At 37.9% G+C, this 25,364-nt stretch overlaps 2 protein-coding genes across 2 annotated transcripts; one reads left to right on the top strand and one right to left on the bottom strand.

The window, feature by feature from the left end:
- Window positions 1-557: 557 nt before the first annotated feature.
- LOC145772467 (uncharacterized) lies at window positions 558-12,780 on the top strand. Its single transcript, XM_082584345.1, has 11 exons — window positions 558-718; window positions 1,178-1,364; window positions 1,526-1,657; window positions 4,766-4,914; window positions 5,066-5,230; window positions 5,676-6,141; window positions 7,025-7,614; window positions 8,332-8,467; window positions 8,873-9,070; window positions 9,716-9,805; window positions 10,088-12,780. Exons 1-11 carry the CDS (start codon window positions 558-560, stop codon window positions 10,523-10,525), a joined length of 2,712 nt encoding a protein of 903 aa, XP_082440471.1. The 3' UTR covers window positions 10,526-12,780.
- Window positions 12,781-13,611: 831 nt separating this feature from the next.
- Window positions 13,612-24,085, bottom strand: LOC145772022 (ciliary microtubule associated protein 1A-like). The gene is made up of 4 exons (XM_082583832.1): window positions 23,947-24,085; window positions 19,706-19,816; window positions 18,616-18,729; window positions 13,612-14,906 (listed from the first exon to the last, which is right to left on the bottom strand). Exons 1-4 carry the CDS (start codon window positions 23,993-23,995, stop codon window positions 14,425-14,427), a joined length of 756 nt encoding a protein of 251 aa, XP_082439958.1. The 5' UTR covers window positions 23,996-24,085; the 3' UTR covers window positions 13,612-14,424.
- Window positions 24,086-25,364: the final 1,279 nt, after the last annotated feature.

Raw genomic sequence — 25,364 nt, 5'->3', positions numbered from 1 at the left:
GGTACACCCGTGCACCATTGGTCCTCAAATGGTTAAGTAGGTAGTTAGTAATTGTCAAGAATCAGTAACGATAGCACAGGCACTCTCTTTGGAAAACCAGAGGGTATACTAAAGTTGCTCGAAAAAAGCAGAGAGTATACTGCGTATACCGCCGTATACTTTCGAATACAGCACTGATTAGAGGCAATTAAGCGATTATTTTTATTTCACTATTCTCTTTTTTCACATATAGTTTGTCTTGACTGATAAATAGTCATTAGAAGATCTCTACGTGAAGTAAATAAAATCAAATCTTTGAAAAAGCAAGCAGATATTCACACTATGAGCACCACCTTGGCATATTGGAAATGTTAATTCTTGCAACGACTTCATTACTTGCAGGCTTTTTCTCATAGGTTTACTCTATACTTTGATTTTTCTATTGAGAAAGAATGTGAAACGTATAGGTTATTAGACGGCATTGTGGTTAGACCGCAAGATACTGCAATGTGATGTTTATTTTGTCAAAAATGTAAAAAGCAATGAAATATTCCAAGCAACAGGTTGTTTTTGGCCCTATGGTTTCTACTCATCTGCCCCCAAGTAAAGACAGAGCACTGGCTAACACCCTCTTGAGGGTAAGCGAACGAGCGGAAACACAAGAAGACAAGAATGAAAACGTTCCCTCCGGTGGAGAAGAATCTTTTTATGGGTGGACTAACGCTATTCCTAATCGTAGGTAAGAAAGCAAAGATTGGAATTGAACGTTGTTGTATCACAGTCGTGAGGTGGCGATGGATTCAAATCTATAGTTATTGCTGTCGTTTAGTTTACGTTTGTTTACAAAACTGTGCCGCCTAAGCAAGTAAAATTTTCTCACAAATGAATGGATCAAATTTTTTGACATGCGACATTATTCATGAACTTGTTTTTCTTGTAAGTAAAAGCATTTTCATTATCTGACTTCTAATTTTGTGGTAAGTGACTCTTCTGTCGCAAGGGGAGATGTTTCCAACAATGTGGCCTATATTTCGTGTACTTAACAACTACTTCCATCCGTATGGTGAATAAAATAGCGTTTGATCACCATAAAAACTGAATTTGCGTCTCCAGCAAAGACGACGAGTTCGGCTCCAATATTCTGTATTTTTCCGGTGTTTTATTGTTAGTACCGTAGTAGAAACCATTTTTTTTTTAGTTACACCGAGAATACAAGGCCTAAACAAATGAAAGTAAAAAGAAACCATTTGTCGAAGAAGGTAAATAGCGACCTCGAAACAATCGAACACACTGACTTTGTGAGAAGGCTAAGCGGAGTGACATCAGAAGAGGCAGAGCATTATCGAACTTATTCTACTCTCAGCGACATGTATCACAACTACAAGGTAAGGAAAGTTTTCAACTTTATTATAACATAAAAAGATGAATTAAGTATTTGAACCACTTCTTTTTCCATAAGCTACGATCAATGTTAAGCTGCTGGAGTAAAATTTGTGTAGAGATATTCCTGTTTTTGAAAAGTCTTATTTTTGATGCATTTCCGAAGAAAAGTGTGAAGTCTCAAAATACAGACAAAAGACCGGAAATCATTGATCCGGATACTTTCAAATACGTTCCTTGGGACCAACGAAAAACGGAAGAAACAGATAACGAAACAGTTCACCTTCCAACACTTAAGGTAGCCTACCGGTAAAATTCTAATTTTAGGCTTGTAGTTTGTTTTAGCCGCCATGTTTCACATCTCAGCAACTAGGATCTGTGTGTTATCCAACTTATAACATTGAACAGTTTGTATTGATCATGAGCCAAACATAGGCAATGTGTTAATTGTAACTTTGGCATTGCAAGTTATAGAATGTTTTCTGACTTCCGCTTCCTGTAGCCATACACAGTAGCGCTGAGAGGGTTGCCAATTCTTAAGGACGTCACTTGATTATAGATAAATATGCTCAGTGGTGTCGGCTATGCAGAAAAGGAGCATTGGGCCATGGCCTCCCAACCTTTAAAAAAGGTTGATTTTTTTTAGCGTTGTTGTGATTAGGTAGTACAAACATGTTATTGTTCAAGGGTGGTCTTGAGTAGCAGGGGCGTATTAATCGCTCGCATAATCATACCCTCCGGGGGGGCATGGTTGTTTAGGGGCCCACTAATTTCAATTTGTTTAATTTTTTTGGCTATTTGAAATGAAAAAATGTTGTAAATATTAGCTCGATATTATAGCTTAAATTACGCAAGGCCTGATTTACCGCTTCCAAAATCCCAATTAGTGGCATCACATCTCTGTTTAGAGGCCCACCCTTTTTCATATTTAGTTGCTGCAGCATTTTTCGACATTTTAATATAAACAATGTTACTATATACTTGCTTTAAAAACTCGACATTGCATAGCTTAGTTTGTATCCATCGGTATTCTATTGTTGATCAATATTTGGAATTACTATTTTAAATCAGCGAAACCAGTAAATCCATGGTATTTTGTGAATTTTATAGAAAAAAAATACTAGCCTGCTACGCTCTCACTTTCTTGGAAAATGTGTTTCAACCATAGACTCCTTAAGAAGTCTATGGTTTCAACGGTTGATGGCATAAGACTTGTCTAAAATTAAAAGCTCATGAAACGACGAAGATATTCAATAATAGCATCCACAAGCGTTAACAGGGATGATTATTTTTTTAATTCAAAAACATTTAAAAAAAGGGGGCAGGGGTACATACGGAAGGAAACTTCATTCGCTAATTTTTTGTAAGTAGCCTACTTTGTTTAAGTAGGCTGTTCTGCATTCAACCCAGCGTCTTATCTTCTTTTAAGACAAACACTGTGTCATTTTTTCTCTGGTTTTTAGTTTTTTGTATTTTAAGAGTGATATGCAATTACATGTTTTAGAGACGGCCCTTTTCATTGTCAAATTATTCTCTAAAAAGGTAGTTGTTTTACACAACATGCAGGGTTCATATTATGTATACACAGTAGAGCACAGTTCCGCTAACCGCTAATTAACGAAGCTAACGCTTTGGTTAGCGGATTAGGATTATCGCTAATATTTAGAAATTTTAGCGGACTCGTCAGCGAAAGTAAATTTATTGGAAATCCGCTGGTTTCTTTGTTGAAAGCTAACTTTTACATTAGCTGCGCCCACCACTGTGTATAGCCTACATAGGTCTACTACTCTACGGGGATAGTGTGGACATGGCCTTTTTTCCATAATTACGCAAAGCGCTTCTTTTGAGCCTTGTTCTGCGCAAATTGTAGGTATTGGGTCATAGTCCAGGGATCTGACAATCTTGTTTTCGATGGTAATTGCAAGAGCAGAAAGCCTGTCATCTGTCATGGTTGAGCGCAGGATATTCTTGATCAGTTTCATTCTGCTGAAAGTCCTTTCAACACTGGCGACAGTAATTGGTGTGGTCCATCAGAAGAATTCTGGTGCAAATGCAAAGATTCGGATATATCTCCTGAACGCTGTCCTTGCACGGTAGCCTACGTTAAAAAAATGCTTGCCGTGACACTGACAAGTCCTCTCTCTTTCTCGATGACATAAATAAAACGATTCAATTCCATTATTAGTTCGTTGGCATCAATGCCTCCCATTTTTCTTTTAAATTTTTTGCAGTGATTGTCCAGTTCCATTGTCCGCCCTGTTAGCTCAGTGGTTAGGCTACGTGCCCGCTCAAGACCACGCGGCGCAAGTTTGACTCTCGGGGTGTGCGCTTGAGCAACGCATTTTAGGACTACTCTCCATTCAGCGGCACCTACTGAATGGAATAATTTCCTGGCAACAACACTTCAATAATCGGAAAACTTCACTCTGCTAATCTCGGTAACCGCCGTGCCTCAAGAGCCTCTGCAAGTATGCGTAACTACCAGGAATAACCAATCAAGGCTTGCCAGTCCTAGGATAAAGATTCAAAACCAACCAACTCAACCATTTTCTCTGAGACACTTTTTCAGGCTGGTAGCGTTGTATAGAAATGCGCGAAGAAACAGAAGACATGGCCTGATCAGTGAGAACAAGAAAAAATTGCGATTTGAATTTTTCTTCAGCAGAAAGACGACTCGAATCATCCGCACATTCGTAACCAAACATTCTCTTCCTACGTCGTAGCCTACCGTGTGTTTTTGAAAACACCTGTTCAATACCAATAAGCTCTGCTATTTCGAGTGCATGTGTGACCACGTGGTTATATCTTGTATTTCGATAGTCTTCCAAAAACTTCGGGCCCTGGATCCTTCCTTGCGGGGCCCCTTCCGATCGGAGGGTTCGGAGAGCGGTTGCTACGCCTCTGGTTATATCAAACGCTTTATTCCCCTAGAAACAAAAAATCCTGCCTACGCCAATGAACGTACTCTCAATACGCGTGGTTCATTGGGTTGAGTAAGCTACGTAAAAGATTATATGAGACGTCAAGAGTGTTATATCACATTAGTTTGTTTTTAATACAAAGTCTATCCAATTGACTAAACTAGTTGCTGCAAACTAAACAAATATCGTCAATGCCAGCAGAGTATGGTAGGCTAATCTTACAAAATATGAGTTGGGCTACTGGTTATTATTGGCAAATGGGTGTTTTTCAATTTGTTTTCGTTTCGAAAAAAGTTTCTAATGCCCCCCTCCCCCCTTGAGAAGGGTACGCCACTGAATACGCTAGTAAAAAATGTGAGATAATTTATAGGTCACAAAGAAAAGCAACCGTAAACAATAACAACTTTCAGTAATATTTAGGCTACTCGTCTAGCCAAGGGTTGGGATTACTCAACTCACCACTGAAATATTGCTTATACCTTCAGATGGCACGTACCACCAAGCCCAGCAAGCTGATGCAAATGTTGGAAAAGTATGTTACAGAGAACAAAGGTCCCGTCAAGTATCAAAACACTGATTGTGATGACCCAGTTGTGTCACTAATCGCAACAGACATGCTGGATTATTACGATAAGTAAGCGATTCTGCTGTGTTAACGACACAGCAATAATAATGAAAGATTAAACAAATTTTGACCGCAGAAAATCGTTAGTAAAAATGAAATAAGAGTGCGCTTTAATGTGATACTTCAAGCAACAATGATACTTCAAGCTCTTTATGTTTAGAAACTACAGGTGGAGTTTTGGGAAAGGCAATGAAAAACAAAATTCATCTTTACAAAGCAAGTTGTCAAATAAAAAACGAAACATTCACATTCATTTGCCTTCTTTGACATCACAAAGGGATACAAATGGTAACCTTGAACCCAGCATCAAAGAAAAATTAGTCAGGTTGGTTTAATGAAGCTATTTCAGAATAAGGGAGGCAATAACTTAGTTGACGAATTGAGTTTGAAGCGATTTGCTGTGATAGTGCCCATAACTAAATGGAGTCAATAACCAATACAATGGTTAAGACCAGCAACGCCTTTCTCTTTTCTTGCATAAGGATAACAATTAACATAGGTAAAACGCGCTGCTTGTACTCTACGTCTATATTGTTTTTCTACTTAACTAAATTTTCGAACAATCTATGGTTATGAAATGTTACCAATATGTTTTTGTATTGCGCTGTATTTACCACAGATGTGTGTTCTTTCAATTTTTCTCAAAGGAGAGAGTCTCAGCGCATTTAGATGGAGGCCCAGCCGAGTATATTGTTGCTTTTAGTTCATACGTTCCATATTAAGTGCTACATTGATTGTCCCCCCCGCTACATTCACTGCATTCTTTTTAGATATATGAACGGTGTTGTTCAAAACAAGAAAAAAAGCCAGGAATTGCTTGCTGGCGACATGCAAACTTTATACGGTAAAATACAAGAGAGCCAATCAACTGCAGAGCCTGGAACAATAAGACTTGAAAAAAAGCATGAAAAGCGTAACAAAAACGGAAATTCTGCCAGCCAATGGGTTGCTCGAGTCATCATCAGAGAACCAGAAAAAAACGTCAAGAACCGACTAAAACAACAAGACGAATCATTGTCAAACTCGTCAGTGATTATTGTCCCTGACACAAGATGGAAAAGAAATGTTGGAATCACGGATGCCGAACGAGAGAGAATTCAGAAAGAAACTGATAAGAATCATTACCAGGAACAACAACTATTGAAGTTGAATCAACTCCGAAAGAGATTGCTTCAAAACTCGTACGAGGTTGACGACAAAGCTTCGTACCGGATAAAGCGAAAACCTGTCACTAAAGTAAGCATTCCGATAGTAACATAGGAATTTATCGTTTTTGATAGAAAGCAGGGATAAGCTTACGCAAGAGTGGGGTTTTGAGGGTCAAAACCTTATCCATTGAGCTTGCTTTTCATGTATTTTTATTTTTCCGCAGATTGCCTATTTTTGGTCACCGCAATCTCTTTTTTATATCTTTAATTAATGCTAGGAAAATGCATTTTTTCAATGATTATTCCATAATATTGTGACCGGAACAAAAAAAGTGAAAAGTAAATCTAGCCTGGTTGGCATCAGAGTTTCCAAATTTAACAGGAGTGTGCTACAGTTAACAAAACCACCCTAAACTGTCTTAGTCTACTCTTGCCGCTGTTAAATCTTGCTTCGGGCCTTTAGACAACACAAAAGAGTCTACAACCGTATAGAGCTAATTATACGTGCGGTACTATCTATATTTATGATAGTCTCATTGCGTCCGATTGCTTTCTTTTATTTTTTTTCAATAAAACTACACAAATTGTATAAAACTTTGCTTTTTTAAAAACTTAGAAGACAATTAATTCGGTGGACTGAGGAAATGAAATGTTCATTGCTGGATGAAAAAATTGCTATCAATCTTAAAGCTTCCAAGCTACTGCAAAAGTCTCAAATTTGCAATTTTTTACAGATCCACTCTCCCAAGTTCACAATTAGACTTTTGATTTGTACTCGCGATTGAAGCTTATACTAGCATACCATTTTATCTGAAAAGCTCGCTGATTTGGCGGTTTAGGCCTATCATGCCGAGGCTACAACTCCTGTTGCTATGTTGGATGCTATATATCTTGCTTTGTAATAAATTGATTAAGCTTTTAATATCAAGTAGAACTTTTTTGGCTGATGTGTATGTTTCTTTCTAACGTAGGTGCAATCACATACAGAACACGGCAATCCTCCTGTGACTTCACCCATTGAAACAGCCAAGGTTTCGATGAAGTACAACGTAAATACTACAAAAAAGAAGGGAGTTGTGAGGGAAATAGGCAACGAAGAAATATCGATTTCATATCTTTCACGGCTGGGAATTCCCCTTTTGAAGCCGAACGTGGAAAAGAGAACGCTGGAAAACGATTCACAACAAAATATCGCAATCGGTGAAAATCATGTGACCAAAATTTTACACCATGAGAGCAAAGGTTTCTCTTCGAAAGCAAAAAGCAAAGAACCTGAACAAAATAAGAGTGGTCGATTGTTTTTACGCCGAGGAGCGGCCAAGAAAGAAGGAAAACACAAAGCTTCTCCAACTAATAACAAAATAAAACTTCCGGTTCTACCTAAACAAGCAAAACTGGAAAGACCAAAGCTGGGAAAATCAGATAAAAAGTCTCCAAGTGGCTTAAAAAAAGAAAACAGTCAAGATGACGCAAAAATTTCTTTCGATGACGTCAGCAGCCAAGAAGTGACGTCATTACCAGAAGTTCATGGTGCAAGTGCAACGTTCCATGGCCCGTTCAAGTGAGTAACGTAATTAGAGACATAGGGATGGCAACTCGAATTCATTAAAAAGAAGTCATATTTGTTATAACTTATTATGAATTGAGCTTCTGCATTTTTTACTACATTATTTTTATTCATAGTTGTTACAGACGGTTGTTCGCCTGGTCAAACGTCATGTAGAAACCGTTCGGGTCTACTGAATATTACGTCATGGAAATTCCTAAAACATGAGCCAAAATTGCACCATCGTCCGTAAGACTCGTGTCAGACCGGTTTAAACCTGTTTCAGTTTGAGACCTGTTTGGACATGAAATGCTGCGTCACGAACTGCTGGCGTGCCTTTGAGTTATCACAAATTTTTCTGATTCATTCTTGAAGTCGTGTGTTGGAAGTCGGTCGCACATTTAACTGGTTTATTTGGTGCTTGCTAGCTGGACAAACTCTCCGTCTTTTATCCAAGTAATCTGTATCGTAGTGACAGTTTTAGAGGTGTAGGCATTGCACCCCTCGATTTCGATAGCCGCGGGCTAATTTTACTGGAATACACCTTTGAATAGACGTTTCGAAAGTGTGTTTATTTTTCGGTCATTACGTACAGACGAACGGATCCGGGAATCTTATGTTACAATTTTCCCACGAAGAGATTATGGTTTACCGCTGTGACCAATAGTCTTGTTTTTGTTAAATTGGAATACGCATATACGACAAACAACCTGCTATTTTTTCCTTTTACAGTAACGAGATTTCAGATCGTACTCACACTCCCTCTTCATCCACTTTTAACACAGAAAGAATGATGCAACAAGTCATGGATACGGCTGAGTTTATTGGAAGAACTCCTCACAAAAATGCAGAGTTTATTCGTTATAAGGTAAAGCTGTCAACTTTCATTGTCCGCCCTGTTAGCTCAGTGGCTCACGATCACCCGGCAGGCTCAAGATCACGCGGCGCTGGTTTGGCTCTCCGGATGTGCGCTTGAGCAATGCATTTCAGAACTGCTCACCATTCAGCGGCACCTAATGATGGAATAATTCGCTGGAAACAACAATTCACTCTGCCAATCTCGTTAACCGGCCCTGAGTCAATAGCCTCTACAGTCTACAAGTATGCGAAACTACCAGGAAATAACCTATTAAGGCTTTCTCGGTCCGAGGATAAAGATTTAAAACCAACCAACCATTTATGTGGACTTCCGGAAACTGTGGAAGGCAAATTTTTAAACAACCTACATATGTAATATGTGACGTTACAAAATTAGACAATCCATCTTTTTTAGGTCATGCAGCATCCGGGAAACAAAAGAATTTCAGAAAATGAAACTTCCGACAGAAAACCATTTCACCCACCTCACACTCAAAATAGGGGTCAAGAAAAAATCCAGGATTTTGTAGGTCAAGAGAAAGGAATCATGACGTCAGTTATGAATAATCTCAGCAGCAATTGGATGACAGGAAATAAAAATTATCCTGTACCGGTAAAGTTAAACTTGTTGATTAAAATTCAGTAATATCAATGACAAAAAAGAGTTAGGCAAAACTGAACCTTGGGCTAATAAGTGAACATGTCCAATTAGGGAAGACCCCAAACTTCCAAAGAATACCTTCTTGTAGAATTACTGAATTAATTATATCTTATTGATATTATTTGTTTGTTACGCTTGAACACTTTTGATTGTTCACACAAAAACAGTCTACAAATAGTGTCCGTATACGCCCTTCTGCCCTATACCAGAAAAGACCTGAGAGTAAGAGAAAATGAAAGGCTAATTTTAAGTTTCTTCAAACTCTAAGTACTAAAACTGCATCAATACTCAACAAATCCGTTGCAACAAACTTAGGACAAAGTAGGCCTTTGCAAGTTCTTGCTAATTCGACTGGCTTAGAACTTGCAAATAAAAATAGAATACCTCATTGCTTTTTACATAATACAAGCTGCATTTGGAATAGGGCCGTATTCGCTAGTACTTCATAGATTTCCATGAGAAGCAGCGCATTAGATCCAACCATTACCTCCTCCAAAGGAGATTTATGTCATAGCCAGGCTTCAGTAAAACCTCGGACAAACTTGTTCGAGGCCTCTTTTAAATCAACCGTAAGCTATATTTGTAATGACATTGCAGGATGAATTAGGCCACCCGGACACGTTTAAAGCGGCGTTGTCAACAGCGATCGCTCATGCGAAGTCGTTCGAAGCACACAAACAGCCTCAAGTAAGTTGAATCAATAGGCCTAACGTGTGCGGCATAAATTTGGTCAAATTAATTATGATACGCGGTTTAGTTGTTTAATGACCACATTCTTGTTTCCAAAACATGTCAGAGTAAAAACTGGAGAAACTTAAGAGCCTAAGCCATCTCTTTACCTCATTCTTTGAGAAATGAGAACAGAAAGTATAAGCAGATTAAAACATCAAAATACTGAAAGCCAGCCAATAGTAAATGAAACAATGAAAATGAAGCCTTTCAAAAATTTATTGCCAAGTTGAATTTTAGATCCCAGCCAATCTGACAAATGGGAAGCGACAAAATCACGTAATCATGAAGCGTAGAGTAGTTCCTCCAATTCTGGCCACCTCGGTCCCATCTGCCCCACCAAACTCCAGCCAGACCGACGCCCAACTTACGTTGAACAATAACGATGACGTCACAGCCCAAGATAACGTCACTGATACGTCGAACAGAAAAGAATCAAAAGTGAAGCGGAAGCGAGTCATCGCAAGAAAACGAAATCAAGAACTGAATGCAACTAACAAAACACTCAATGACGCGGACAAGACCTTTGATGACGTGATACTGAGTGGTGATGTCATAGTGAAGCAACGGCCGACTCCGAAATTGCTAGAACATTCTTTTGCAGCTTCAATCACAGCTGTCAAGCCTTCTCGTCGCATCGTCAATATCATTCCGCCAAGGATCGTGCAAAAAGGCTGAAAGCTTCCTGTTAGTCTACTTAATCCAAACATGTCAAGAAGATAATTTTGGTAAAACTTATTTCAAACTTGCTGAAAGATTGCAATTACTTAATCTAAATTGGTTGCCGCCATGTTTTCTTTGAAAAACAAACATTATTTTAGATTGAAATCAATTTTGACATAACAAGATATTCTGAAGTTTCATTAGGTTTATCATGAAACTAAATTTTGTCGTTGACAAATCTGACTGCTGTTGATGAAAATGGATTACCCTTCGTTTTATTTAATATATTCATAGCCGTAGGAGATGGGGGCAGGGGGAGGGGGCAGTCACTCCCCGCTGAAAAAAAAAAACATTGCAAATTTGGGTACAAATTTCCAGTTATTTGGGAAAGTCAATCTTATTATGATGTTTCGAGATTTCACCAGTTTACAAACTTTAGCCTATACATAATTGTTATAATTTATGAGATACATTGATATTTTCCAATGAATATAAAATGTAGGCTATTATCATCGATTTTAGAAACTATGGCATGTGGTATTGCAATTTGGGTGGAATGATAGGTTTCGATTCAACATTTGCTAAAAGTAAATGTAAAAAAGCACATTTGGAAAGCTGGGGTAAGCTTATTCACTAGCATGTAGGCTACATTTCTTCACGGGTAGGATTCAAAATCCTACTAATGCAGTTATTAATAAAATTATTTGGGAAAAATGTCTAGTTGTTTAGACAAATCAATTTTTATCATGACTTTTCAACATTTTACCAGTTTAGCAACTTTGTAATAGTGTTGTATTTTGAAGCACCCTGCATTAACATTTTTCTTAGGATGTAAAACGTAACGTCATCAACTTTTCAAGCTTTTGTATTTGGTATTGCAATTTGGCTGAATGTTAAGCTTAGATTCAGTATATGCAGAAATTATATGTAAAAGTATGCAATAATATTGGTGTAAGTTCTTTTAGATAATTATTCATTAAAATACTAGCCTACATTTCTTCATCGGAACAATTTGAAAAGCCTGCTGGATACTGGTAACCTTATGAGGTTTCTGTTTTAGCATCGGAAACCTGTTTAGGTTTTTCATTTTTTATCCATATCCTACTAATGCAGTTATTTGTAAAAGTATTTCGGCAAAAATGTCCAGTTATTAACATAACGATGGTACAGAAAGAACATTGAGTATGATTTATCGTAATTGTACATCAAACACTAAAAATAGTTTTGTTCAAAGGTGCAAGTTTGATGCAAGAAAGATTCAATTTGATGATTTATTTGCAGTAATTGAGACACAGACAGGTTTATAAATGTAGGTTAAAGTTAAGTCAGCCTTGTTTATATAATTTGATTTTTTGTTGCCTGTGCTTTCGCATACTACCTGATAAAACTGTGAAATTATTAGACCAGGGGTCGAGAACCTATGGCTCGCGAGCCATATATGGCTCTTCATGACGGCACCTGGCTTACAGAAAGTTTTATTTTAACTTTTTATTACAATTTAAAGCTGAAATTACGCTCAGAATTAAATTAAATGCATTAAATTAAAAGCTGAAAATACGCTCTGCATTAAATTAAATGTGTTTTTTAATTTTCTGGAAGACCTCGTTGTTTTTTTCATCTTCAGTAAATACGTGGCCCCACTTTTACAACTCATTACCTGCCACTGCAATGTTAGGTGTATTAAGTATTAAGGCACTATATGGTTCTTACGGAAATACATTTCTAAAACTGTAGCTTCCATGGCTCTTTCACTTAAAAAGGTTCCCGAGTCCTGACCCCCACCTCAAAAATTGTGAGTAATGTTGCGTTTTTGAAAGTATATTTGCAAAGACCAAATTTGGACAAATTTTGTTTGCTTCCCAAAATGTTTTGCTTTCTTACGGCTATAAATATATCTATGCATCGGACATAATAACTGGCAGCCTATTACCACAGTTTTACATTGATGTAGACAAAGTAGAATATAAGTTTTTTGCATTCAAATTGCGTTGTTTTTCTAGTGTGCATGCACTTATTGTTCGGATTCTTTGTTTGGCCACACGCCTTTTGCTTTCCAGACGAGAGCTGGAGGCTTTGACGTTGCGCTTTTTCAGTTGTTTAGTGGCTGTTTCTAAATCATTTTTGTTTTGTCTGTTGCAAGACAATCGTGTCACTTTCGTTTTTGAGTTAGTTGCTGGTCGGTCGTATTTTCTTTGTTACCAGTTCTGGCCGTATCCTTCACTTTATTTAGAAATAAAATTTTCACCGTCGATGATTGGATGAACTCATTTTTAAGCGAATGAAGGTCTGTCCTGATCACTCTTGCCACTACAGCCCAAAGGTGTAGTCGTCTTACCGAACAGCTCTGATATAAGCGGATAGCTTAGTCTTTATAACATTACAATAAATTAAGTAACAAGTGATATGGGCATGCTTTGAGAAAGAATGAAGATGATGTTTTAAGAAAAGCGCTAGAGATGCGAGTAAAGGGTCGTAGAAAACAAGAAGACCCAAGAAAACGTGGAAAAAACAAGTTGAGGAGGAAAGCAACAAGGTGGGTTTGACAAGAGAGGACGCGTTAGACATCGATGTGGAGGCAGGGTGTGAAGCGATTGCAGCACTTGGAGGTGAATCTGGCCACTCTCGGTAACGGGGACATCACCAGATTGAAACTAGACTACAACTACTACCAGTAAATTGGATGAGGATACGTTGTTTTTTCTCATATATTAATTTGCTTTTTATTTGTTTGGTCATAACATCCATTTATGGGACGCACAAAAAAATGACAATAAAAGTAGTTCCCGAACTGAAAAAGGTTGAAAAGTACTGGACAAGAGCAAGCAACAAGCAGATATTGTGAGAGTTATTTTCGATTTACAGCAGGGTACTGAATGGTTTATAGATCCAAATACAACCGTCAAATTAACGGCTCAATAAAGCAATAAGGGAGATTATAGAGGGTAGAGCATCAAGCTACATCATTCTTCCTAGTACGCTTCGTCAAGCCTTGTTTTTGTTTAACCCAGAATCGTAGGCCGTTATCTCTTTTATTAAAAGTTAGACCTGCATGTGCATAGGCTACTGCAGAGAACATGAAAACCTGCCAATGTTGAGAGATGCCGACGTTAGACTGTTTATTGATTATCAGGTTCCTTGCATCTCTCAAGCACTTAAAATAATTCGACTAAACGCTGCTTCAATGCTTACACGCCAGTCCCAGACAGCAAATCTGCCTTTTTCCATTGATTCAGACGTTGAATCAATGGAAAAAACGACTGGTTTGCTGTCTGAGAAGTTTAGTGTATGCAGGTAGCCTACCAGGTACAGTATGATATTGGTTACAGCTGAAACAAAAAGCCATCTTTTGCACTTGTTAACGCATGTTGCATATGGCTTTATGAGTACCGGTATAAGTATGAAAAATAAATGATTATTTGAGAATCTTACTTTCACATAAAGTGCAATTATAGTGTCATGTAATTCGAATGATAATAATTCACGTTCAATATGGCTCTGTCAAAAGAAAGCAAATGCATTGTAAACGACATTTTTTTACAAATTAAAACTATTTTTAAAAGTCTTTAAGCTTGTACAATGTACATAAAAATTCCTTTGCCAAAAGCACAAACTACACTTTAAATAGAAATATGCTGTAAACTTAGTGGAGAGTTGCTAAACGGTTTTATGCATTAAAACTGTACAAACAAAACAAGGAAGCACAATTGATATTGTGTCTTATAATAATAAAAAATAAACAAAATGGAATAATTATGAGCTCTGTGTTACCAAGTCGTTAAATCGTGAAAACAGAAAAAATGAAAACAGATTCAAAACGAAAGAGGTTGTTGCATCGTTTAAAAATCTTGCGACGTTGAAGCGATGTTACAATGCATTCTGATTAGCTGAACAAAAACATGAAAAGAATATTTCATTTAATCGGTAACGTCAATAATAAGTGGTGTTATAAACTCAGAATGACGTATTCCCATTGATACAACTGGTTGCTTTGGTTTGTTGATATAAACTTTTTCAGGGGAGTGTGCTCCGGGACCAGGTTTTCTTGTGTTGTCGCCTGGCATCATGTTTCGGCCTAACATGGAATAGAGGGGCTGCTTGTTGCGATATAGATTGGGTGTGGTGACACTGTATTTAGCAGGGCCCGGGGTCTTAGCCAAGTCCTCATCAAAGCCGTTAATTTTTGATCTCCCCGTCATAGAATACGCCGCGTGTGCTTTTTTGTTAATAATTTTTGGGCCCACTAATTGAGGGAGGCTATAAGCGTTGGGTGCTGGGTTGGAGTCCCTCTTTCGAAACCTCGTTCTAGCCGCCATGGAGTACTTTGGGGAGTGCCTCTCTCCTTGAGGGTGAACTCTATGATTGTCATAGGTTCCTGGACCCGGGGGTCGAAATATATCTGGAGACGTTAATTAAAAGTAACAAAACATAAAACGTTCAGCCGCAAAATAATGTTCGTTACAAACAAAACATTATGAGATAGTTTACAATGTAATAAAATCAAAATTGTTGGTTTGGCCAAACGTAAGTATGATGAAGAATGCAGCAGAGAGGTCGGTTTCCAAGTTGTTATGATGATGAAAGCATGCAAAAAAATAAACAAAGTTTAGTGTACGTACTATATAAATTATTTCAAAAAATATGCTATACGTTATGTAATATAGATGCAATATTGAATATGTCCAGTGGCGTACGCAGGGGGGAGGGGGCATTGGGCTATTGCCCCCCTTTTAAAATTGTTGATTTTTTTGGCGTTGTGATTGTTTATTGCAAACATGTTATTATTCAAGAGTGGTCTTGGGTAGAAAGGGCGTATTAACCGCCCCTCGTACGCCCGAGCGGGGGGAGGGGGTAGTCACGGCTGTTTAGGGGCTTATTCATTTCAGCTTTTTAATGTTTTTTTTTTGGCTATTTAAAATGAAAAAAATGTTGTAAATATTGCTACAGAAACTCGATATTATAGCTTAAATTACGCAAGGCCCTATTTACGCTTCCAAAATTCCGGTCAGTGAGCTCACATCTCTGTTTAGAGGCCCACCCTTTTTCATATTTAGTTGGTGCAGCGTTTTTCGACATTTTAATATAAACAATGTTACTACATACTGCATTAAAACTCAATATTTTATAGGTTAGATTGCATCCATCGATATTGTATTGCTGATCATCATTTGGAATGACTATTTCAAATTAGCGAAACCAGTCAAAGATGGAGTTCCAACAAATTGTAGAGTCAGTCTGATGTTTTTGATTCGAATTCACCAGTTATGGTTTGAAAAATATATTAGGCACTTTTACTAAAAAGTAGAGGCCCATTAGTGAATTTTGGAGGGAGTGGGGACGAAATGGTGCTGTAACAACCCTGTAGGGTAGGCCTCTTTTTTTGGTATATATGTTCAGAGTGCGATAATTTTTGTAGTGCGGTACCATAATAAATTGTATTCAATATTTAAAATTTCACACAGATGTTCGATGTAGGCCTACAGTAGGCTATATGCTTTAATCTTAGGACATTGCCTAAATCGAACTATTACAATTTTTACTTTCCTGCGTACGCCACTAAATATTTTAAACAACTTTATATTTCAATGGAAATACATAGCCTAAGCTGTTTATTAAAGCTTATACATAAAAAACAAAAATTCCAAAATTTCGGCTACAAAATTGTTGATTTAAGGTTAAAAATACAGTTTTAAATCGAAGTGATTGGAAAAAGAGCAGTCAGTGAGAAAGTAAGTTATACTGTTCAACAAATAACCTCATCACAAGATTTGCTACTTAAGCCATCCTGCTCATAATTGCAATGGTACGTTTTTATTGCTATTGTTAAAAATACATTGAGGTTAGATAGCTTTAGAAGTCATAAGTGCATTGTGCTAAAAAATCACGTTTAATTTGATAAATTATAGGCTACGTTGCGTAGGCCTAGCCTATCTAGAGCTGCTATACTCTCAACCCTGTCATTTCCAAAGGAGGTTAAACAAAAAGTTAAAGCCAAAACTTTTCCAATGAAACAGTTTTTCGAAGGAAGGTAATCATTACGACCCAACCTCACTCCAACCAAACATCTTTTATTGACATGTGGGAGTTGTTTAGCTCAGGGGCGCCGGAAGCGGGGGGGCAGGGGGGGCGAATGCCCCCCTGCCCTCAAATGTTCTGCAGATGGAGGGGCAGGGGGGGCAATGGTGCCCTTTTAAAGTCAAGTCATGTAAGCTACTGCACATTTTGCAATATAACAATTTTTGCTATTCGCTTTTAGCCTAATTATAATCTTTCATTTTTGCCTCAAAATAATATTTACGGCACAAAATTTTGCAACACAGTACAGGCCTTAAAACTCGTTTTTTTTTCGACAGCCATCGTGGCCTAACGGGAGCTCCTTCTCGGCGACCAAATCTGCGTGCTTGGGGGCCAAAATACAAAATAAAAATAACGATAGCACAAGTAAATAGAATTAAACTTGCAACAATGCTAAAATGATCACTTAGCGTTGTTGAAGTCTGGGCCTGGGCGACGTCCTACAATAAAATCGCTGCACCACGCAATAACTGCTTTATCGGGATTGTAATCCAGTAGGCTACTATTCAAACGACACTCGCACGAGTGTCTCCAATGTGGCTGATTTTATAAAAGTTCGCTACTCCCCTAAAATTCTTTTTAGCAACGAAAAACAACGTTCGACATGTGTTGACGATGACGGCAAGGTAATAAAATAAGTATTTCAATGATTAAAACATTACTTGTAGGCTTTAACTGCCCTTTATCAGAACTGACGATGCACTAGCAAGTGCGAAATATTTTTTCTGTTACATCTACTGACATCTGATCCTGTTGCCTTAGCAATTGAGGTTTTAGCTATTTCAATGATGTACATTACTAAAAGACATTACTAAAAGAAGCATAATTTTTGCAAAATATGATCAAAAAATGTTTTCCCATTGATGTCAACTAACTTTGTTTTCCTTTTTAACAACGGTTCAATGTCCGACAACATCGAATCGACATAAAAACGACAATATTGCCAGCCGATGTAAATTAGCAATTCGGATTAAGACTTTGTTAAAATAAACGTCGGGAATTACAAACAAGACTTACAGCGCTGGCGATCGCAGATGGATATTCCATCAATAACAAATATTCCCCACACAATGCAACAGTGGCGATTATGACGCGCTGATCTAACTTTGCGTCACTCTTTGATACTGCATGTTTTCGACAATTAATCCACGATCATTGTATTGCGAAATTAAATAATTGGCTAGGAGAGACCGGCGGCCAAACTTGGCCGATTGAGGAGGTAGCACCGGCGGTTCATTCAAGCACTACTTAGCGGCCATGGCCGCAGGCTGCTTTAAGGCTTGACAGTAGGTTACATCATTATAAAATAACATGATGCCCTTCTTTGTATACCGGACACTTGTAGGCTATCATTACTCAATACATAGTGAGCTGATAGATTAGCATTATTGCTATGTCTTATCTTAAAACTTGAAAAAAAATTGGCCTTTTAGTAAACAAAAGTGCCCTTTTTTCGTAATCTTGGCCCCCCAGTCAAAAATCGTTCCGGCGCCCCTGGTTTAGCTGTTAGGACGTTCAGAAAATAGATTTATTGACGACAATGTGCAGTTTATCTGCAATACCCGTATATCACATTGTCGATTCCCGGACAGAAACCAGTCGTTTTTTACATTGATTCAACGTAGAAACTGACCAATTCGCTGTCGGGGTTTTAATTGTAGAGACTAGTAATGCAACTCTGTCGTGTATTGCATAGGCTATATAGGCCATACAGCTACACTGTGAGGCCAAGTTACGAGACTACCGTTTCAACAATCGAAAAGACGTTAGTCTGACACTCATCAAAACAACACGGTTGTGTCTTGTCAAGAGGTTTAATTGACATTGAAACCTTAGCCGCAAGTTTTTGCCCCCTTTTCTTTACACCCACCTCCTCAAACAAATAATATTCAATCACCAGATATAAGTCTACTAGATACGCACAGAAACAAAACTACGGTCGCTGTGGTTTATAGGCTACATTATTAAAACTTAGTATTGGCGAGTAGTCTACAAACAAGAGAATAAGCGGTGCTTTAGAAGACTAAACTTACTCGGTTCTGGTTGCCTTGCCAACATAGAGTACTTGGGCTCTCCCTCAGGTCCAACGCGGGTAAACCTCGACGAGATGGCGTACTTTGGCCCAGGACTGATATCTTTCGAAAACACTGAACGGCAAAAAAAACAATTTGATCTCAAAATGTGTTTTTGAGTGGACGTAAATGTTAGCGTAACCTACTCTTCAACAAGTGTAACAAGCGCGACATTCCAAAGTAAGTTTTTCAGAAAGTAGAAAAAATGTATAAACTGATGTTGAGACACAAAAATAATTGCGTCCAACAACACATGTTTTAACGAAAAATAATTGAAAAACAACTACAATTCCTCTGAATGCTCACACCGTCGTTGAAGAAGCACTTCCGCTGGAGTATTACAACAGACAAAATGTAAACATCCATTTTTGATTAAACGTTTGTTCCACATATTATTGCAATTTTTAATATATTGCTTCAGGGTAAAACATTGTTTTAACTTTTTTATCAAAAATCGTTTATCCTTATGAGAAATCGTTTCGGTGCCAACGATAGAAACATTGTTACTACCACACAACAATAAAAGTCAGCATAGTGATGCAAATATAATCATTTCATGTAAAATGGGAATAAATCGCTTAGCTTAATCATTTTTTTTTTTTTTTGGGAAATCTAACGTCGGAAATTTTGGTAAGTTAATTCAAAATTGGAAACTTGAGTTTAGTAGTAACTTTGGAAAAATAGTAGTAGCCTAACATCGTCAAGAGATGGTTTTTTAGAGAAAAGCTAGAGTTGTCCCGTAAATAAGCAAAATAGTTTGGATCCAATGTACCATTAAAAAAAATGCATAAGTTTCTTTAAGTTCAGTTCCTACTGTAAAATTTCTGAATCACTACAACCATCCTCGGTGCGAAACCAAAAGTACTACTTTGGCCTCCCGTCAACGCTATTACCCAAATCCCTTCCCACATTGCACGGGCAACAACAATAAAAATGTATCTACACTTATTATTATTATTATTTATTTGCATCAGACACAAAGTCCATAGAATTAAAATTTTTAACGATATAAAATAACATCATTTATCAACAGTTCAATAACGCTGCTTACTTGAATTGTCCAGCCTGTGCCCAAACGAATAAGCAGGCTTCATGTGTTTGGTGCAGTCATGAGTCTTGAATCCGACAGTAGTTGGCAGGCCATATCGACCGGCACCAGGGCCTAGGAACAAATATCTCATTAACAATTTTAATACCGTACTGAAAGTTTTATTGTTTGTTATGAAAAACTGCTATTTTGTTTCTAACCAGTTATAGCCTAAAACACTAAAATGTGTAGCTTTTTAACTAAAACTAAACCAAGATAAAGTATTGAAATGAATTTTGCAAAAGGCAACAGAACGCAAAATTCCTAAAAAAGCTAAACTTGTATTTATAAATAAGGTGACTTGCGTTCTTCTGGTGACAATGGGCTATTAGGTTATATACCTCCTGATCATAGGTGGGCAAAGTTACTTTCAAAAGTAACTGAGTTACAGTTACAGTTACTTGGCCAAAATAGTAACTGAGTTACCGTTACAGTTACCGATTTTAAAAAGTAACTAGTTACCGTTACTAGTTACAGTTACTAGTTACTTTCAGTTGCTCACAAATCTGAACATAAAATTCTGCACCTGGCCAGCTCTGCATGCAAGTGCAGGTTAACCGCAATATTTGATATATAGTGTTAGAGCCAACCATGCTAACATAACAGCACAAGTACAAAACCAACAAGGTTTTATTTAAAAAAAATACTCAGTGGCTGATATGTTTATTTCCTTTGAGAAATACGAGCATTTCAAAGTGCTCGTCACTCAGGCCTGCCCTTTTGGGCTTTAAAATGTCCCTGCCCATTCGTCGTCGTCGTGTGAGCCTCTGGGGCCGAGAGTCCATCCTTTTACCGCCCCAGATTCACGATGTTTCCGGACTATACTGGAAGGCTACTAGAGAGCAGCCAGTCTTTGGTTTCATCATTCATGACACACAGACCTTCCACTCCGTTAGGTGGCTTGAAGATGTTAGGCTACAGTCATTGATGATGTCCGCCCCGATAGTTCAATTGGTTAGCGCGTCACTTCTGGAACAAAGAAGCTTCAAGATCAAGCGGCACTGGTTCGACTCTCAGGGCATGCGCTTGAGCAACGCACGTTAAGGACTGCTCTTCATTTAGCGACATCTAATAGATGGAATAATTTCCCGGCAACAAGACTTCAACAATCAGAAACTTCACTCTGTCAATCTCGGTGACCGAGCCTGCGTCAGTGATTTAAAGCCTTTAGTTTACAAGTATGCGAAACTGCCAGGATTAAGTTCTGCAAGAAGCTTTCCCTGTCCGAGGATAAAGATTTATTCAATCAATCAATCAATGATGTGGTCTGCGGTCTGTTCCTCGGCACCACATTCATAGGAGGAGGAAGAGGCCATTTCCCATTGGTGCATGGTTGAACGGAAAAGCCCGACGCCCGTACGGAGACGGTTGAGGCGCACCCATGCCTGTATTGGTAGTGTCAGGTCGATGAAGCGTGTGTCGGCGTCGGGGATGAACGAATAAAGTCTGGTGATGAACAAGTGCTTGCAATGAAAACAATATTTTTACTGCAGCACTTGACGGAATGGGAGTGTTATGTTTTTAAAACAGTTTTTTCATTGGTCCGATTGTGAATCTGGATCCGCTTAACTTGTCCTCAGGGTCCGCTTCCAAATACTCCTGTAACAGATTCAACGCGCATTGCTTTCTTTTCTTGGTTTTTGCGTAAAGTGGTGCAAAAAGTCCTCCGTGGCTCTATCTACCACCATCCACTTCAGTGTCGCTGCTATACTCCCCTCTTCAGCAGAGCAGTTTGCTTCTTCAATTGCTTGAAGCATGTTCTGTTTTATTTTGGTCTTCAATTCAGCAGTGTCGCTTAATGATCAGGCATTAGAGTTTATTGATTTTAAAAGTTTTTCCTATTTTTAATCACCCGGAATAAAGTTTATATTTGAATAAAACCACAGGACTTCACTTAAGGATCGCAGCAGCACATGATTTTTTTTTTCTTTCATTAATATTACTGAACATCAGCCTATCTTGTTTCAACGTAATTTGCCGATGCTTGACATTTGTCACATTAAGAACTGGGAAGCAGCTGACTCGATGACTGATATAGTCTTTCGCTGCTTCCTGTCTGTTGTGGTATTTAGATAGCTATGGTACTATTTTATTCGTATTGTTTATAATTGTACCGTACTATTGTCGCAACAGACGAAATAAAAGGTTTCTCTCTCTCTCTCTCTCTCTCTCTCATTAAACTCAGATAAGTCTAAATTGTGGGTAGAATGCAGTCGTAAGCTGAAAGTCGCTGTCCTCAAACCAATGACCAAATCTTGTTTGCATTGCTTCCACAAGAACGTCCACCAACGACAAGCAATCAGCAATGCAGTTGCTGGTTTTAATGTCAGACAATCTTTTTAGAGGCATTGCAAGCGTTACACTAAATGCAATAAATTTCAACTTCTTGAAGGTAACTAAGTAACTGACTATAAGCATCAACAAATTGCTTTTAATCGCTGCGTGTTTCTTGATGATGATGAGGGCTTAAGTTAAACCGAAAACGTTTGACTGTTAAACTCATTTGTAAATATGTAAAATATATTATTATAATGCTCAACCCTGTTGTATTGTTGTGTCTTGCCTGTCTTTGGTACATATTGATTAATCGTCAAGAACAATTAATTTAGCCAAATCAGTTATCAAAAATCGCCAAAAAAGAGCCAAATCATAGCCTAAATATGAAGCTAAACGTCTTAAAAATCGCCAGATTTCTGGACTTTAGCGATAAATTCGCCAATATGGCAACCCTTCTCCACCAGACTACAAAACAAAAGTAGAACCGCGCATGCGCAGTGCTGCGCCGATACATCTGCGAGAAAAATGCATTATTGCGCAAAACGCAGCAAACACGCACTAAGCAAGACACAAACACATGTAGAGAAATAAACGGCAATTAAAAACTAAAATTTCAATACAAAAGTAACTTGTAACTGTAACTATTGAAAAAGTGCTAAAATAGGAACTAGTTACCGCGTTTCGTTACTTTTGGAAAATAGTAACGAAGTTACCGTTACAGTTACTCAAAAAGTAACTAGTTACAGTAACTAGTTACTTTTGTAACTAGTTACTGCCCACCTCTGCTCCTGATATTAAGGATGATACTTAGTTTTTATTGCCGACGTTTCGTCACTCAGCACAACTGACTTTATCTTTGTCGGTAGGCTGCCTATGTTTATGTGTTGTGCCATTTGCTACTGAACAGGTTGTGTTAACCTGTTTCAGCCCCCCTTAATAAAACAAAATCAAAATCACAAGAGCTTCGCGTTTGTCTTCTACAATTTCTGCCAAATATCAAGTTTGTGAACATCCAAACAGGCTCAAGCCCAGATATCGCACTGACAAAAACCAAAAGTGAATGAATTGTTGTTGTATTGTTTATTTTATTGCACCATTATAAAATTTCGTTTGGTGTTCCGCAAGATTATTTTAATGCATAAAGTGTTCCGTGACTCCAAAATGGTTGAAAAACCCTGATATATGCCAAACATAGAAGAAATCTAGAAAAATGGTAAAAAGAGAATTAGTAAGAACAATGTAATGGAGTATCAGAGAAACATTGCAAGCAAAAACGCAAAACAAAAGAAAAAACACACAATAGCAGCGAGTTGAACTTGGAGAGCAAAAATCTTGCAACGACTTTCAAAAAGCGCTGAAAAAACGAAATATACCAACGTTACTATTGCGAAATTGCGATAACAGCACAAACGTGAATAAGCAATGTGATTGTGATGTAGCCTACCAATACAACTTTCTCGCTGCATTAACATGGCATGACAGTAGCGTGTGAAGTTTGATATGCATTTTCAATTTTTTTTAGCAATTATAGAGAAAATTCTAGCTTTTGAAAATTCAATACATAAAACATGTGGCACTTACAGTTAGGCTACTGTAATTATTAATTATTTGAATTCATCGAGGGCCACACCAAAACGTTGTCACCGGCCGCGTGTTTGAGACCCTTGGTGTAGATTAGCATTTATTCTCAACAATTTCAGAGAACGTTAGAGAAAAATTAAACTATCTAACACAGCAACACGGAATTAAGGCTTTTTAGTTGGAAATCTGAGGGCTCAGATTTCCTGCAGTTAAATCATGGTAACGATAAAACTGATTAGTTTGAAACCTATTATGCCACTTCAATAGAAAGTAACACCCTATAACACAAAAAAAAATAAATAAACGATAAAAAACAATCACATAATTATGCAGCTTACGGTACGTACCTCGTTCCCTAGCGGCTATCATAACATTCTTTCTTTCTGTGTCTTCCATTATAACCAAGTTCGTTGAAAATATTAAACAATCAGTGTCGATAACTATTGAAAGCAATACAGCCTAATGTGCTTTGCTTCGATCTCTGCGTCTTTGACTGTGGAAAAGACTAGCCCTTCTTCGCGCGTTTGCGTTACTATGGACGCGGTTACTTAGCAGCGCGTCTTTTTACCCCCTCTAGTAGCAGTTGCTGTACTGAAATCAAGATTCTTGTGTTACATTGCTCTTTTGTCGTAAAACGAACTCCCAAAGAGAGAGCTGAGGTTTGGCAGACAATAGCCTCGCACAGAAAACAATGAAAGAACCAGACCGCGAGATGTAACTCGGAAAGCGTAAACAGTACAAAGAACAGCCAGGCTATGCGGTTCAGAAACTACAGCAATAGTTTGCAGACCGCACTTCTAACAAACACCTTGGGAAAACCGAAAGTTTTGCAAAGATGTTCTTAAAGTGATGCCACGTCCAAGAATTCGTAGAAGCATCGTAGGTTGGCACTGTAACAGAACGGTTGCTCCATGGGGTAAACGAATCATAAGTGTAGTGTAAGAACCATTAGTCAAGATGAACTGTTGGGAAACTCACAAAATAAACTGGTCAGAAACAAATTTAAAAAAAGAAACAAATTACCATCAACGTACGCCAGCAGAAAGTTGCTACACCATCATTACGTGATTACGTCAAAACAATAGGCTACAATGTAGGCTACTCAACCAAAATCAAAATCTGCTGCCAAATATGAATATAGCCTTATAGGAATAGCCTACTATGAATTTTTGTTTTCTTGATAGGAAGGTTTTGTGCCTATTTTTGCACTGTTTAAAAAGTAGACTCGTTACTTAATTTTGTCTCAAATATTTCGTTTCTCTCAGTTACTTTGGCCATTACTAGCCTACTAAAATGTTTTCCAACGTATAAAGTAACCGCTGTCGCATCAGTTGTTCACTATTTGAAATAATGTGTTTTTCACTTTTCTTCTTGGCTTTAACCACACTGCCGTAACTTATATAATTACGAAATATTTAATTATTTTGTACATCATTCCGTTTGAAACCAGCTCAGTTGCCGAATGGTTATCGCCTTCCGGTGTGTGCTGGCAGATCTTAGATAGATTCCAGGTCGGGTCAAACCGAAGACTTTAAAAACGGTAGCCTACTGATTGAATTCTTACATGTATAATTGGGTAGCCCTACCGGTTACTTTTTTAAATGTCGTTATGTAATTATTTATGTTTATAGTGAGGTAAGTCTGGTAATAATGCCTTGACATCCTGTCGCTAAAAGGCCAGCAATTGTAGAGCAACAACCAATATAATCCATAAGGTTATTATTATTCGCTCTGAACATGCGCATTGTCATGCAGTATGACATGC

The sequence above is a fragment of the Aplidium turbinatum genome, chromosome 6 (genome assembly GCF_918807975.1).
Source record: "Aplidium turbinatum chromosome 6, kaAplTurb1.1, whole genome shotgun sequence".
In the NCBI taxonomy this organism is placed as follows: Eukaryota; Metazoa; Chordata; class Ascidiacea; order Aplousobranchia; family Polyclinidae; genus Aplidium; species Aplidium turbinatum.
The sequence above is the reverse complement of the archived record's forward strand: the minus strand, read 5'-3'. Positions and strand labels throughout refer to the sequence as shown.

Bases quoted from the DNA above. Each gene is read 5' to 3' on its own strand.
- LOC145772467 (XM_082584345.1), top strand. From the start codon at position 558: ATGGTTTCTACTCATCTGCCCCCAAGTAAAGACAGAGCACTGGCTAAC. The intron at 6,142-7,024 runs GTAAGCATTCCG...TTTCTAACGTAG, and splicing joins AGCGAAAACCTGTCACTAAA to GTGCAATCACATACAGAACA. The intron at 8,468-8,872 runs GTAAAGCTGTCA...CATCTTTTTTAG, and splicing joins CAGAGTTTATTCGTTATAAG to GTCATGCAGCATCCGGGAAA.
- LOC145772022 (XM_082583832.1), bottom strand. From the start codon at position 23,995: ATGGAAGACACAGAAAGAAAGAATGTTATGATAGCCGCTAGGGAACGA. The intron at 19,817-23,946 runs GTACGTACCGTA...ATTTGTTCCTAG, and splicing joins GATAGCCGCTAGGGAACGAG to GCCCTGGTGCCGGTCGATAT. The intron at 14,907-18,615 runs GTAAGTTTAGTC...TAACGTCTCCAG, and splicing joins GGCAAGGCAACCAGAACCGA to ATATATTTCGACCCCCGGGT.